This window comes from Anser cygnoides, chromosome 1, assembly GCF_040182565.1.
Source record: "Anser cygnoides isolate HZ-2024a breed goose chromosome 1, Taihu_goose_T2T_genome, whole genome shotgun sequence".
Taxonomy (NCBI): Eukaryota; Metazoa; Chordata; class Aves; order Anseriformes; family Anatidae; genus Anser; species Anser cygnoides.
Window position 1 is genome coordinate 119,150,393 of NC_089873.1, and position 17,540 is coordinate 119,167,932.

A 17,540-nucleotide genomic window follows, 5' to 3' on the forward strand; every position below is an offset into this window, starting at 1 on the left:
AGCTGTTTTATCCATAAATATAGAGGCAAAATTTCTCAAGAGTGATAGACAGGATCTGCATTTCTACTAAAAGGCAGATATTTGAGAACATGAAAAATTTAATTTTCATTATTTTGTGGGTTTTGTCACTGGGCACAGGATGCACCTGCAGTACACTTTAAAAATATATATATATAAAAATAAAAAAAAACTCCACAGCATACCTTCATTTGTAAATAACCTGCTCATGTTCAGAGTCCCTCCTGACCACCCATTACAAAACAAAACTCATAAAACCAGAACCACAGAAGCCCTCCCTCCCATTTACCATACCCTCAATGTTATCATTCTAATAAATACAAAAAACTACACATTTTTTTTTCTGAAGTAGTCTGTCAGCAAACAAAGGAAATGAACTGAATTTTACAGATAAAAGTCTTTCCGGATTGTCATTGTAACTCCACACCAAAAGCATAATGTGATACTTCAACAGAGTAGAACAGAATGAGCACCAGATGGATGACTGGTTTCCCATAGCTGCAGTTTCCAATGTAACCCAACTATTCAACTAAATAATATCACAACTTTTTTTCCTCAGCTCTCTTTTATGTGGTCACTAGTCCTACAGAACGTACCTAGTCACACCTGTGTGCTCTACCCACCTCTGTGTTCAGCTTGCCAGCCAGACAAGAAGCATCAGGCTTCCTGACGCAAAGCGTGGATGGGACAGCTTTATTTTCTACATCCCGACACACCAGTCCCATACCCAGCCACATAAGGTGCCTCTTTTGCTGACGATGCCAACCAGATCACCTCATCCTTAGCTCGCAGAGCTCAGACAAATGGTTCTGGGGCAACATGTTCCACAGGCATGTTCCAGAAACTTCTCTTTGAAACCTTTTTCACTCAAGCATATTTGCTAGAAATTGGTTAAGATTCAAAAAGTACTCGGGAAGAACTGAGACACACGTAAGACAGGATGAGTACATACCGTTACGAAAAAGAAGGCTAAAATTAAAAGAATATATTGAATGAAGAGGAAGACTAGGAGAAAAGCAGGTGACATGCCAGAAATAACACGGCGTGTGCTCAGAAGCTCGAACACTTTTTCCAACTACACTAACCGTACTAATAAAGAGGTATACTATATATTCCTGGCCATCTTGCTTTATTCTCCGTTCAGCTTACCATGGCACCACCATAGCTAAGGCAGTCGAAAACAGAATTCCTGGTGGGCTGGGACACGCAGGAAAGTGTGAAAAGGTTAGGAATGTGAGATAAACCTTAACTGTATGCTTCTGCTACAGTCATCAATATTAAAATCTCTCCTGCCTCCCTACGCCCACAAGACAACAGCAGTTGAATTTGGAATTATTTTATTTTTCTGTTGAATGAGACAAATTGAGCATTCACGTATCACTTCTGAAGGTAACACTGTCCTGTGAGGTTACACAAAGACTACTTTCCTTTCAACCAGAAGGGCAGCTTTTTTTCCCCTTAATGTAATCCTAAAGACCAAGTGATTTTCAACAGCCCTGGTGTTCTTGCCAAAGTTTATGGCAATGGGGTAACACAGCAGTCAAGGGTTCTCAGAGTAATTTGCAAGTCTTAACTGCAGCAATATTAAAAACACGCAAAAGCAGTAATTGATTTTTGAAAAAAACACTGAGAGTTGATTTTATGCTTGTTAAACAGCACTCTAGTAATTATCTTGATCATCAACATCTTAAAATAGTAAAAATTAATTTTGTGCTTAAATTGCTTACATAAAATATAGATGATTTATGTTAATGGCCTAAAATTGTGGAAAAACATGGAATATATGACCTTCATACTCCCACCCTTCCCCCTTTGCCTGGAGACTCTTACTGACAATGACTCATCTGTTGGCAGTGGTTTATTCTTAGCAATTACAGACTTAGCATGAATGTTTAAATACCATCAAAAATATTATGATATTTCAAAGTACATTAATGCAACGTTGGTACAATTTGTGAAATTCAGAACCGTCACAGAAGAATACCAGATGAAAACTTCTCTCCTTTCTGCCTCTGTATCATACAGGAAGCTCAAACCTGACTATGGATTCTGTTAGACCTCTACGGACCCAGGAAACGGCCTGTGTTCAAGGCGAGTCCCTAGCAGGCTAGATCCTAAAAACCAGAGCCATCCTTGTGAAATCCTGAATCCTTTCAATAAGAGCTACCAAAAAAGAAAAAAAAAAAGCCAACTGTGTTGTTTCATTACTTCAGGTTACTCATCTTTTGTGTTGTGAAAAGACGAGACGCTCAGTCTCAGAGAAAGAGGCAGACATTCTGTGAAAACATTCTTTCGCACTCTTTCATCAACTCTTTCTGATTTTATTTTCCTCATGCTTGTGCATAACCACTGCCACTTCATTTTGTTCTCTTCACTAAGGAAGTATTTTCTGACTTGCTACTCACAGAGCTGTGGCTTAAATCTTAACTCGGGGATCAGTGTGACTGGCTTTTCAAGGAGCTACTGTCCTGCTTATTACACTTATTCTACGCCTCAATTTATATATTTTGATGTACAACAAAAGCAATCCATCTCAGGACACTAGATTAAATCCACAGCTGAACTAAACTGAAAAAAGCTGAAACTGTTCAAGACCAACTGGATTGCCCCACTGGATCCTTTATTTCTGGCTCCTCACTGTTTGCTATCGATGCCTTGCTAAAGATAACAATTTTCACAGCCAAGGAAGCCAAACAGAAATTCAACCATAGGTGTTTCAGTTGGTAATTCCAGAGTACAGTTTTGTGTGTTTGTGCATCAGAAGTTACGCATGCAGCTCCCCACTCCCTGCCATTCCCACCTCCTCCCATCTACCAGAGTCCCAGTAACTGTGCAACCCCAAATCGAGGTGGTTCAGACTCTGATCCACCTCAGACTGCACATGGAAAGACACTGGGCTCAGTGCAGCAGAGGGTGCAGAGCAATGCAATCAGACAGGGAGGTGGAAAATGAGACATCCTTTTAGCAACAGCCTGCAGTCTTATTGACTTAAGGAAACTATCCTCAGTGCAAATCCACCCTCATGTTTATTTCTTAATCCCCTTGAAGATCTTCGCTTTGCTACAGGGTAAGCTGTTTTTGTTGTGTCTATTTGTTTTCCTAAGTGATTTAATCATACTGCACATAAAAACAATGGAATCATGGTCATTTTGCATTGCAAAAAGTTAATTCCTTTACTATTTTTAAAACAGTTATTTGGTGCTTTTCTCCTCACCCTGGTTGGTATAATGAAAACTAAAGGTTTGCTATACTCAAAATCCTAATCATCTACAAACTTTTATTTTGCAAAGTGGTTAAAATCACAGTAGATGATTTAGAATGAATTCTCATCATATCTATTTGAATACTTGATTCAGTGATAAAATTATATACTTTATGGTACAGCAGGAAGTGGTTGTCTAATTGATCATTTTCTTCCGTTAAAAATTAAAATGTAGAATCTCCTTCCACTACTTCATTAAAAGTTAACTACTTCCTTGCTTATTTACTCTTCTATTTTGTCCCTATCCAATACCTTTAAAAACAAAAACAAAATACACTTTTCAGCACTTTTTCCTTTTATTCCCTATATATCAAAACTGCCAATGCAAAATTTATGCCAAAGTATAGGGATATATGACCATCCAAACTCATACATAATCCCACTCCCCATACAATGGCCAACTTACACCCCCCCCCTTGACCTCTTTTGCCATTCACTGCAGTGAATCTTTCATATTACTGGGCAACATCAACCTCTCTATTCACAATTCCCAACTTCATCTGTCTCTGTTGGTGAAAGCTTGGACTCTGGATGAAAGAGGAAAAGCCTGATGAGAGAAGTGCTTCCCGTTATTACAAAGAGCAAAAGAAAAATGTGAGAGTAACACTCCACTCTTTCAAATCATTGACAATGTGTTTCTGATAGCCTCACAAATACAAGCTGCAGGAAAACAATCTGCCAGGAAAAGGAAGCCATTCTACAAGACTCTTGGAAACAAACAAAAAAAACAAAAAAAAACCGTTTTTTTATAGGTTTTAGAGGAGATTAATATGCAGAAATGTATTTATAAATTACAGCTAATTACAAATGACAAAAATTCTCAACAATGCAGGTGTATTTCCCAGTGTAATGTGAAACTCCTTTAAGAGAAAATATCCTTTTTCCAGGACACGTATAACTGAATTTAGATTCTGTGACGGAAAAAAACAAGGGGATAAAAGTGGGAAACAGAAGTAGGGGGGAAAAAAAGAGCAAAAGTGTTGAATGGAAGCAGATAAAAGTTACAGATTACAATCAGTGACCAAAAAAAGAATACAAGCAGTAAAATGAAATTTAAAAAAGAGTAGAGAAGAAACAAAGTACTATATTAACACAAAGCATTTCTAACTGATTAGTCAGAAATTGCTGCCTTACAAGCTGACTCTCAAATCATGAAATAAAAGAATAATCAACCGACACACCCTTCCATGCTCCCCATCACATCTCACGGCCACGGGCACACCCTACTTGGCCATATGGCACAGCAGCCCCAATTTTTGCACACCTTTTCCCTCTCACAGAGTCCTCCTTGCAAGGGACTCATTTACCCTCTTCCCTTCACACTGCTAGAAGGGCAGAAACAATATAAAAAATTGATATGAGAACAGTATTTTGCATAAAAGCTTTCTATTTTCAATGATTTTTATGAAATAGTGCAGCTAGGAAAAAAAAGAGAAAGAGCATCTAGAAACCAAACTGCTAATTCCTTTATTCTTTTTCCTCAGACTTTACGTTCTATTTAAGCCTTCCCCTAAGACTTGGTATTTTAATGAAAGCCCTACAACCAATTTTTGTTCCCATTCCACTTAAACTGCTAGAGTATCAGTGCTCATCTGTAACTTTGTTGGTTTTTTCTGAGTATTTTTAGTACTTAACAAACATCAAATTTTATCTTTACTCTGTCTTTAGAGTAAGATCCTTCATACCGAAACACTTCTATTTCTAAAGCAAGAAGCATATAACAGCTATATATTTGTGCATTCCTTTCAGTTTTTAGATGCAACACAACTTATAACAAATGTTAAATTCAATCTGAAAGGACTTAAACCTACCTTTAAACTGGACTCATAGTCTGTGTTCACTTTGAACATAAGTCCAAGTCGCAAATGAATTTCCTTGGCTCGACAAAAGCTGGGATCAACATAAAGCGCCTCCTGAAATGCTTTAATTGCCCTAAAAGACAAACAGATAAAAAGTATTAATTTCTACTGAAGTATTACTTTTATAATAGTTATTTGTATGACTAGTAGAAAGTAAATCAGAAAGTACTGTTACTGAAGAACATATCAATGTAATGGATTAAATGTTTTTGCTGCATCATTTTTGGTTCTTCAAAGACTGGGTAATTTTGTACTCTAGATATCCTAATCGATTTGAAAGTCTCACCTTCTCTGTTCATTTAGAGAAACTAACTCGCTGCCTGAAACACTGCAACAAAAGTGCTATTTCAGAAAGGACGATTCAGGAATAAGCAACAAAATTAAAGCAACTGTAGAACAACAGTGTACGCAGTGGTCAGTCCTGTCACAGCCAACTGCTAGGCTGCTTTTGATTCCCGATAGCGTGGACTCCTGAGGGCAGGGGCAGAACGGGAGGCCTAGAAGATCTCACACACCTCTCACTGCCCGGACTTGCTCCACTTTTAACGTTGTTACTCCCTTTCTTAGCACCAAGGCCGCCTAGGGACTCGGTAATACCTATTACTCCTTTACTTTCCAGTCACTCTGCTCCACAACCACACAGATATGAAAGTCTGCCACCTACTCTCACCGTAACTTGCTTTTCCTATTTCCGTGACATCTGAAAATGGCTCTGATTGTATTTCCTTATCTTTAAATCCTCTCTGTACATGCTCCTGTTCGTGGTGGCACTGCACCAGTTAAAACAAAACCACTATGGACCAGTTACATTTTGGGGAAGAACAAACATGACTCTAAGCAGGACTGACACAGCCTGTTTTGCCTCTCAGGCCAACTGTGTAGAATTAGGACAGCTGAAACGAAGCTAAAAGGTAACAGATTTAAACTCACCAAGAAATTCAGGAAGAAGCTAAGACTCATCGCATTACCTCTCCTGAAATCGAGTGACTGTTTGAAAGAGAACACCCTCACACACATCACAGCCCACTCAGTGACAGGCATCAGGGAGCAGTGGTGCTTCGGGCAGGACCCAAGGGCCCACGGCAGGACACCCGGCCTCGCCTCCAGGGCCCCAGGGTGGCACTGAGCAGGCAGGTGACAGGTGAGGCCATAGGAAAATATGGAAAAACCTACATTTTTGCCATGGAACTGAAGCTTACAGCCCTTCAGAAAGGTCTTCCTCTCCTGGTACCCTACTTCCCTGCTCACACAAGCCAGTAAAGCACAAAAGGGACACAACTTGCACTAGCTAAGCATCCTCTCACATCTCGTTTAAACTTTCCAGGAATACCGTGGGTGGTGGTGAATTACACACCTCAGGAACCACTCCGAAACTGTAACTAACAGGGTGCCATGTCTCGTAACAGTATGCCCACTATTGTCTATAAGAAAACCTTTCAAACAATGTAACGAACTCCAAATTTTGGCTTACAAATGCTTGTAGATTCTACTACCATTTTAAGTTATGCTTTTGTTACACACAGAAGTACAGATTTTATCATTGTTTACCTGCATTTCTTATCTTAACTCCAATACAGTATGCAGTATGTTGGGCACTGGCATTTAAAAATCCATTATTTGTGTCCTGTTCAAAGACAGTAATATATACTAAGTTCTAAAAACGAAGAACATCACTAAGCATGGTCTCCCCATCGAAGAGAGGTCAAAAATCAAGAATTAAAGCCACTGCAGTTCTATACCACATGTGGGACTGACCACGCTCATATACGCTTTGTGAGCTTCAAATTTTGTGCATTTTAGCCAGCTTGCCTGGTCAGAAAATATTTTCCTATTTCCCTATGTCATGTCTTGTCTCACTCACAAATATCACTGAAACATGGATTACTAAAAAAATAAAACTCTAAAAGACATAATTTTAGATCTTACTGAACAGAAAATAGTATTCATTTTCACAGCTGAACAACAGTTAAATGAAACCACAGTACAGCAACTGAATTAAGGACAACTTCCAAGTTCAGTTTGAATATACAGCGTCATTCATTCAAAAGACCAAAAATCTTGCCTACCCCATCTTTCAGAGGAGTACTGCACTCGAAACAAAGTGAAGTTGCAACCAGTGGACAGTAAGACGACTGTATCACATTTAGCACTTGAACCTGCTAGTCACAGACAGCCCCTGAGGTTTGCAAGGTGTAGTTACCTTCGTACAGATGACAAGGCAACAGCGTTCACCCTTGTCTAAGATGCTCGTGGCATCAGGTTCAACATCAGTAGTAATTTTAAGTATTTGCGATAACCTTATAACCCGACAAAATTTTAATCAAGCCAAGCCCAAAACATAGAAAAAGGAAGAAAATCAATGGAACAAGACATCACTCCCTTAAACATGATCAGTGCAAGAAGCAATGGCACCTTTCTGAACCTGCTTTGATGGACATTTGGATAAACTTAATCAGTACAACGAAAATCTCTACAACCTTTAAGATGTTATTTCAGTTACCATGCTAACCGTCAGATAGCGGCGTTCTAGCTGAACATTTCAGCTCTACTTGATCACTCCTAAACTGATGGTTTGGGGAGGAAAATGCAGAGATGCTTTGCAACGGAACGGATGGATGGAGTCATAGCAATTGGTGAAAGACTCTATTTAGAAATGTTCTTTCAGTTTCTAGTACTTGATGGATTTACTTTTAAGCATGAATCATACTCAAAATGCTAGTAAACTCCTGTGCCAGTGTCTTGCTTGCATCTAGAAAAAAAACCTCTGTATCCCTGAATGCCATAATAAAAACTAAAAGAGAATTCCAATAAATAACACATTTATAATTAAGCACAATTATTTCAGTAAATTAAGGCATAAATGTTAAAAGAATATGGCAAATATCTCCCAAAGTAGCTTTTCTAACTAAAAATCAGGTATTAAGATATATTTTCTTTTTCTTTCAAAATATTATTTATACATAAATATTATTTATTTCTATTATTTAATTTTGGTGTTCATTCCATATCAATCAAGCAATTTGTAGCTTTTCCAAGATGATTACCACCAATAACAAATACAAATTACTTCCATTATTTCTACAAAAAATTGAATCCTCAAAATTTTACAAATAAAGTAATCTGAAAGGCAACATTTTTAACAATTTCTACCAATAGTAGGCGCTCGTGTCTAATTTGACAACAATGGCCTTAACTAGTAAAATTTTCATAGAATAAAACACTCGAAACTGAGAAGACATTTTCCTATTAACATTAATTATTACAGTAACTATTTGTATACGAACTCTGACTTAATTATATTAACTCTTAAAGACAAGCAGTTCTACACTATAGATGAATTAATACTGATCTAATTTTGCCTATGAGAAAAATTTAAGCTAAATAGCAATGGATCCGTAATTACAGGAGACATCAAGAACAAGGACCAAAGGAAATCCTCTGGTTTTATTTTGGGGCTTCCTCAGCCTCTCTGCCATGCTCAGAGCTCCAGACTCAGCCCCTTACTACACCAATAGCAAAACACCTGCAATGTCACCGTCATACATCCCAGTTCTACGTGCTCATCAACATCCAAAGGAAATGACAATGGATCTGGGTACACGGTGCAACATGGAAGGAAGAGGACATGAGAGTAAGTGGAAAGTAGGAGCAAGTGCAGTAGTAGAAGATGAGATGATGGCACACAGCCTTGCTCAAATAGGTTGTTAGCCTCCACCGCTAATTAACTGGCCTTCATGCACGGACACAGCTTTTCATTTTAATCCTTTAGCAGACTAAACATACATTAGTTCAAAGGATAAATCACAGAAATGAACAGCTGGGAGCTCTCATACTGTAGAAATAAATGACAGTAGTCTAAATTCAGCAAGAGACGACTTCAGGTTTGTTCTCTAAAGGGTATTGATCAACTGCCTGGCAAGAAAAAAACTTTGCTTAAGTCTACTGGAATTTATTTAAATTAAATTAGAGTCTTCAACAAGAATGGGAAGGTATCCATTAACAGGCAGGAAAGGCTGGCTAGCTAACACTAGACAAAATGGGAAAGCAGGACTGGAAAACAGACTGCAGAGGATGAAGTGCACCTCTGGGCTTACGTTTGTACAGCACTGCTACAATAATTGAGAAAATATAAAAGTGACATGAATCTATCATTTCCAAATCTAGACTTTCAAAATCAATACTACAGCTATCTTTCCACCCACTCATCTATACAACAATGCCTACTATTATGCAAGAAAGCAGGCTGAATAATAATTAATAGAATATTATATTAAAGATTTAGTGAACTCTCATAAGATGTATTGGAAGCCTTTACTTCCAATAAGCCTTCACAGACTGTGAATAAAAACCCACTTGAACTGGACAGAAGTATATAATAAATAGCATCAATTTAACTATTCAGAAGTTGCATTCATGAGTTTCTAACAAAGTGCATTAAAATCATAAAAAGCCTACAAAAGAAAAGAACACAACATGTCGGGAAAACTACTTGGTGCAGCTGGAGTAAAACTTTCTTTTTTATTATTCTTTATTCTCTTTCAATTTTCCAACCACCTGCTCCAAGCATAACTAATGAAAATACCGTGAGGATATGATGGACAAATTCCTATTTGAAACTCATCGGCATAGTTTGAACATAAACAAAATTTACGTATACAGAAATAGTCATTACCGCATTTTCATGAAATACTTAAACAGTCTTTAGATACAGTAACTCCTCTGTCCATTGTGCCATAACAGTTGAATACTGAAACATTTTGAGCAGCAGGCTCCAAACATTTCTCCATAGCAGCAGCTGAGACTACCCTTTTATTTTCCTGTTACCAACAGATACTATGCTTTTTCCTAAGTCCAAGAAATAGGTTTGATAGACAATGACAAAAAGAGAACAAAAGACAAATCAATTACTACTTTGCTCATGGTTAACTGCCACTAGTATTTGTAGTCTGCATGTACATTCCCATTTTACATATATAAAAATAGATATGTAGACCCAGCCACCTGAAAACTAAGAACTATTTGACAATGCAGTATCTACACAGTGCTTGTTTAAACTCTGCACTCCTTACTAACTACAGACTAAAAACGACTGACCATCTAAGAGGACTCTGATAGAAGAGGAAAATAAATATAAATGTGTATGCTGAAGATCGCAGGTTACTGGCAGGCAAGCTGTTTTTCTGCTCTCAAATGACGTCCGTCGTGGACTTCCCTGTAGCAGGTGTTTCCAAAGCAGGAACTCTGCAGGCTGCAAATTACCAGGACAATGTCACTGTCAATTAGGTGAACCTCAGCACTTCTCAGGCAAACTGCAGCCACTGAACTATTTCATCAAATGCCATGCCTTCCACGACGGCACCAACTATTGCTATACCTGGAGGCAGGCAGAGCAGAGACTGCATTTGATGAAGTAGTCGAGTGGTTGCTGTTTGCAGGAAAGGGTGAAGTGCTCCCACTCAAGTGAAGGAGGTCCCCAGCAGGTGGTTCGCATTCCCACACACACCACTCTGTGGGGAAGAGCCTGGTTCCTCGGACCTGCCAACGACTGGCACAAACAGCTTGAGAAGCATCTGAAGGATCTGGTCCTGCTGGAAAAACAGTAATAATCCCCCTCACGTGTAAATCTTACTGTGTTAATAACAGCTTACTGCTGAAAAAGACAACTGTATCGAGACAGAAAGCAAAGAAGGGCCAAGAAGGGACCTCAGCAGCACAGGACAGGACTCTCCCGCTGCCACAGATGGGCAATGACCAACATAAAACAGCAGTTTCTTGGTTAAATGATCATGAATGCAAGACTGAAGGCTAGCCAACAAGACTGCTGAAAAAAAGTTTACATTCCACTGTAGACCTGAATACTTGAAAAACACTTTAATCAGCTGCTTTTCAAGATGACTGTGAGAACAGCAAACCTTCACTTTCTTTAAAATAAGATACAACAGAATGACAGCCAGGAAACCTGGAGCGAAGCAAGAAAGAGAACAGACTCCTTCAGCACAAGTAAGTAATTAAATAAGTCTGGCACTAAGGCCCCTCTCAGAGGTCAATGGTAAGTTTTCCACGTGTTCCACAAAGTGGGTACCTGTAAAAGAATGCTCCTGTCCCACTGAAGTCTTTGAAGGATTTCTATAAGAAAAATGATTCTCAAGAGTCTGGAGGCCAGCAGAGTTGGGACACAGTACCACAGATACCAACTGAGAGCCGCATGCTACTACTGCCTGCTTGGCCTTGGGAGGATTGTGGAATTCAGCAGCAGCGGCAGAGAAGGGATGTGGAAAGCCTGCTCAGTGCTTGTGCGTTGGAGATGGAGGTGCTGCCTTCCCCCAGTAGGGGTTTCATATCCTTACTCCCTCTTGCCCATTGAATGTCTTTACTTGAATCAGGTAAGAATAATGGAAGGTGTAGGGGACTGCAGCTGACTTCTTCATGTCAATATTCAATTCTGAATCCGAGCTGCAGAGGCAATAAAAAAAAAAAAACTTTTTTGCACTGAGCTCCTATCCCATTTCCAATGAGTCAAACTTAAGCTAACGGACGAAATGCCAACGTACAGGACACCCCGGCTTACAAAGGTGTGAAGATACTTTAGAAGAGCCAGAATCAGAGATGGTGGTTCAGCTATGATCTAGATATTGCACAGATGACCTCATTGCTTTTGCTTTGATAAGGATAGCTGCAGGGAGGCCACAGCTCCTGCCAGAGACGGCAGATTTCCCTAAGGCAGTCTGCAACTTTAGCCATGATGGAGGAGAAGGAAAGGGTCTGGACCACCACTCACATTCGTCTTTGGTATTCTTCAGGGCTGGGTCCTGCAAAGGTGTCTATGCTGAAGCACAAGGTTTTATGTAATACTAAACTTCTAAGCTGCTAAAGAATCCTTGGACTGAGGAGCCAAAGGATATGTTAAACAATGCAAGAAGGGTGACTGTGATCTCCATCTCCTGTAAGGTGTTTTAAGGAACACCCTCTCTCTCACACTGTCCAGCAATTTGCAGGGTAACAGTTATTGAAAACGCTGCGGGCTGGCCTCAGAGCACCACAGTTAGTGCACAGGGACCCAAGGGGAGCAGGAGAACCAGTTTCGGGACACAGCTGCAGAGCTTGGACTCCATCTGCTTCTCTTGGGGGGACTCAAATCTGCAGATCGTACACCAGGCAGGTTCAGATTCCTTACTGAAGTGATAGAGCAAAATTGGCATTCAAGCCACTACATGGACTGTAGCTATTGCACTGAGTTGAAGGATAGTCTTTGACAAACAACTAAAATTTTTTAATTGTTCCATCTAGAAGACAACTATGGAGGACATGAAATTATTCAAGTTATGACAGTATCTCAGCTATCTCAATTCTGGTGTTTTGCCCTACTTGAGAAACAGCGAAAACCAGCCATCCACTTCTCTCACAACTTGATGACAAATGGTGTAGAAAGATTATCAAAATCTAAGATCTATACAACTTTCTTTGGAGCTAATCCCTCATGTCATATCTTACTAAAAAAATTGCATAAAATATCTTTGATCACGCTATCACAATATTTACATATACTTACATGTATATAAGTACTTTCAGTTCTTACATAAATTGTCAAACAAAACAACCGATATAAAATGATGTGTCAGATAAGATTCAGTACTTAACACTGTAACGCTTCTTTAGCATGTACAGAAGCGTGCAATATTGAATACAGAGAATTGCATGTGTCTTGGAGTCAGTCCAACACTTCTTTTTGTGAATACTGGAAAACTCAAAAAATAACGTGAAAATACGAACAACAACTCTAAAACTGACCTTATTCTCACTTGCTCTTATATTATCCCAATTTGTATGACAGATGATTCATTAACCCTTACTTTTGGGAAGACTATGTACATGCCTCTCCTCAACATCTACGACTATCTAAGGTTGTATGAATAAAATAAAATATTCATGAATGAAGCACAGTAGGTTAAACAACCTTAAACAATCTTGGAGCCTCCTCTACCTGTATGAAATACACAGATTTGTGTACTTTATGAATGGAAATAGATGGAATAACTGCAGCAGAAAACAAGACGGTCTGACTAGTGTTTCACTCTGAAAGAAGGAAGATTCTCCTTGCAATCTGCAGTGGAGACTTGTGGAAGACTAAGCGTACAAAGAACATCCCTACTGCAAGTGACTTGCAATCAGCTCCAGGCTAATTATGATTTTGTCACACCCTAAATACTCACAACCATGCAATCCACTCCTGTCCCCAAAACATAGTAAAAAAAATAAATCAAGGGGATTAAAAAAATCGCATACAGAAGTAGAAGATTTTACCTGCATTAGACTTTCTTCCTTTAAAAATTCTACCCAATATTCTCATATGCACAACTTCTTTAGTACCACACTACATATACCTTTGTGGTATGAATGAAGAGACAGATTTGATTACTTTAAACTACATTAACAAACAGCTCTATATGCAGTTAAGACATCATAACTTAAGACATCAATATATACTCACGTTCTCAACAAGGTTACTCAAAAGCATGTAAGAAAAATCTGAATTAATTCAAGGCAGCAAACTATCAATACTTAGGCCTCACAATGACCTGACTTTGTTGCTCCCTCCACTGAATGGTGCCAAAAAAACTGACCCACTAATGGCAACAGTCTACGTTGAAAAGGTGGCCTCTCAATAATTAACTACTCTAAATCTAACTTTTCGTGTAATTTGACTCATTTTCGATCATTTTCACAGTGCAAACTGTAACACGTTCAATGATGAAGCCAAGCCTGCATCAGAACAAGAACATTCTGAAACTTAGCAAAATTCAAGAAAGATGATCACAATCTTAAAAGATTCTCAGTTTTTCTGAAAACTTTTGCTCTTCTCTCATATTAGAATGGAATGTAATTGCATGCCATGTACAATACATTGCACCACTATTAATAAAGAAAGCATTTGAGTTGTAAGAGGGAAAAAAAATATCAAGCTTCTGAGATCATGATTTAACCAACTTATGTTAATTTCAAAAATAAAAGCTTACTTCCTGCCTGAGGAAAGCATGAAACTTTTGTCTTACAGACACATAGAAACTTTTGATAAATTTATTTGGGGGGTGGGAGTAGGAGGTGGGCAGAAATCTCATTTTGTTGTTCCAAGCTATCAGTCAGTAGTCACTTATTACTTCCTTAGCTTCAGGCATGCTTAGTCCAATAAGATGATAATTTTTTTTGTAATCAACTAAATAGTAAAATCACATTCATTTTATTATGAGCTTCTGTACTAAGTGTTACTAAAGCAATATATACCACAAAGAAATCAGCATGGAAGAGAGAGAAAAAAAAGGTAAACTAATCAAATTTATGAAAAAAGCTCTGATCTAAACACTCCTTTTATCTGACTTTATTCCGATGATAACAAAAATATGTGTGTAAGAATAAACCAGACCGTTCTTATTACTGACTAGGAAAGTTTGAGGATCTGTCAGAAGAACCCCAATAATCAAGTCTATTCAATTTCTCATTCTTCTCTCATCACCGGTGAGGCAAAACAAAAACAAAATCACCCAAAAAACCATCAAACAACACCTTTCCCCACCTCCAGCACAAAAGCAAGCCCTTCCCACCCCCAAAACCCTGCCAGAATTTACAGCTCTTTATAACTGAGTTTTTATGACAGTTTTAAACATTCAGGACAAAGTGTACTGCTGCTCACGTCCAAAACCTGTCACTGTATACAGTTATGGAAAAATTACTGAATAGCAAGCTAAATGAAAACAAACCTACTTTGGCACTTCTTTTCCCAGAGAAAAGAAAATTTCTTCACAACATATGCTGCAGACCATAGACACTGAGAATTCACAAAAACCTGTTGAGTCATACCGCTACATTCCCCTTGCTGAATTGCATTATAGGAAGCTAAAACTCTTTCTCTGTAATTGCTTTCCTATTCAAGCAACTGCTGTGGCTGCCACAAGTAAGTCAGATATGAGATACAGGACAATATACCTTCAAGTATCATATTTATGCTACAAAAGTTAAACCATTATACACTAACATTAAAGTTGAAATATTCACCTACCAATAAACAATACAAAATACAGATACTGTTAGTTTATTCCAACTTACCATTGAAAGGCATTGTAATGGAAGTAGACCAAACCAAGGCCATATAAAAAGGCAGCATTCTGTAAAGAAAAGAAACAATGTTTAAAACCAGATACACCAACCATAACCTATACCACTGAGTTGCAAGTATTTTGTTCATCGTTTGACATTCAATTTCCATAATGAGATAGGCGTATTTTAATTTTACCTTGAACAGGAAAAACAAAAAAGAAGGAATAAGAAGATAGCTACAGATTTTTTTTTTTTTAAATGCAATTCTTTGTAAAATTTAGTACTAAATTCTGAATTTAAATGCAGAAACGTATTTTTTGAGGAACAGTAACTACCATAATATTCAACTACTTTCACATCAGAGACACTGATGTGCTTTGTTCCATTTGTACAATAGCAGGAAAGCAAACAACGGTCTTTGGCAATTTAATACAATAAAAATGTTTTATAACCTAAGACCATGTCATAGTTATAATAATTTATATTCACATAAAAGTAAACAAAGCTATGCACACTAATTTCAGTGTCTGAAGTAGAACATTAATTATATGAATCTGAAAATATGCTGTAAAAACTGTAATTTTTCTGAATATTAAAAATACAGGCCATCAGCTTCAAACCTAAGACAATCAGATTTCTTCATCATTAATCTAATTTCTATCTTCGATTACCCTATTTTGCAGTAAAAGGAAAAAAATGTACCATTTTCCTTCTGACAACTCATCTCCCCCCCATATTCTTTTCACAAAGGAAAGTGTTGCTTCCAAAGTCACATTACCGGGGGGTTAATGAATGATTAAATACCTCATTTTCCAAATAAATATTACATATTTCCTAAATTATATAAAAATTAACCAACATTTTCTTTTGAAAAATGTTATGCCCCAGTAAAATTGTTCTCTGTTTAGCAGCTATTCCGTTATTTACAGAAGAAAACACATATATGCTGCCTACAACACAATTTTAGGTTTTTTTTGTGTGTAACGCTGTTTTTGAGAGACTGTGAATACATCCCAAAGGAAACAGAGCTCTAATACATGAGCCAGAGATGGCATTTCCATTCTCAAAGATTCTTCTTCAAGATAACCCCTATTCCACTTGCACTCACTTCTTCAACAACTCTCATTTCTATGGAACCTAACAAAAGGAATCCTAGATATGCCTTAAACCCAACTGAAATATATGAGATGTAAGCAAATTTCTCCCAGAAAGCAATTGGTAACCAGAACATAATTTGAAGAGCAAGCACTCATCAGAAACAGAACCTAGTATTACAATTTCATTATACCTCATTTGCATCTTCTAAATGCAAATTAAAAACAGGGGAAATGCCAAAGATCCTTTCATGAATACAGTTGGATCATAGCTTTAGCAATGGACAGGTTCCAAGAAAACGCTGTGGTATGACCAGCTACTATGACAATCAGAGCACTGTACAAAGGGAGTGGAAAGAGAAGTACATAGACAATAAAAAGATGACAGTCGTTAATACTACCATAAAATCACGTTCCTGTTCAAGTGAACAAAACCACAACATGGACATCATAAAGATATGAGATCTTCAACTCTGTACCCAACGTAATTGCTGTTACTCAAATCTGTTCTGGCAACAGCACACTAAGAACGAAGACAAGCTCAAAAACTGAACATACATAATGTCTCGGACTACAGTGTTTTCAATGAAGAAGTGAGACAACAATGGGGAGAGATTTCACACGTGCAACATGGAAGCCTGCAAAATACAGCGTACACCTAGCTGCCTTTACTCTGTTCTGGCCATGCTTATTTAGAGAACTGAAGTGAACAAAGTTGTTCAATGTTACCTCGGAGATTCAACAACCGCGATCCAAGACTAGATCACCATAGAGACTGAGAATAATACTAAAAAAATCCTTCATCACCACACCGCAAAATTCAGGCAAAAATATACCAGACAACTAAAACCTCTTCAATCTTTAAGAGTTTAATTCTTCTTCTGATACCTATTAGAATTCACAGTCAAAATTTGAATATTCAGAAGATTAATCTAGCTGTTATTTTGGTCCTAAGGGTTAATAATACTCAACAATCAAGGCTTATGACAAGACCAAAATGCAGGTGATTTGTCCATGTGTAATTAGTATATCGAATTTGCATGAAGCTTTCAGGTTGCCCCCATTGCAGTAAAACACAAGTCCGCTATTACAGCTCCATCCTTTGTTCTGTGGCTGGCCTTCTGATTTTTCTCATTCAGCTTTGCAATGCACTTGGGACTGACCTTAAAAACATGTTAGGATACCACTGTCTTCTCAATAAAAAACAGGTCAAGATTT

The 17,540-nt window shown here is 38.0% G+C and overlaps 1 protein-coding gene across 17 annotated transcripts in view; it reads right to left on the reverse strand.

Annotated features, from left to right (window-relative positions):
- Positions 1 to 17,540, reverse strand: part of KDM6A (lysine demethylase 6A) — a 155,554-nt gene that overhangs the window by 67,890 nt on the left and 70,124 nt on the right. For all 17 annotated transcript variants that reach the window (XR_010825789.1, XM_066979786.1, XM_066979836.1 and 14 more), the window contains exons 5-6: positions 15,238 to 15,296; positions 5,092 to 5,212 (exon numbers count right to left, since the gene is read on the reverse strand). Coding sequence is in view for 16 of the 17 variants with exons in the window: in XM_066979786.1 (XP_066835887.1) it covers positions 5,092 to 5,212; positions 15,238 to 15,296 (180 nt within the window). In the remaining variant the exon portion in view is untranslated. The remainder of the gene's footprint in view (positions 1 to 5,091; positions 5,213 to 15,237; positions 15,297 to 17,540) is intronic.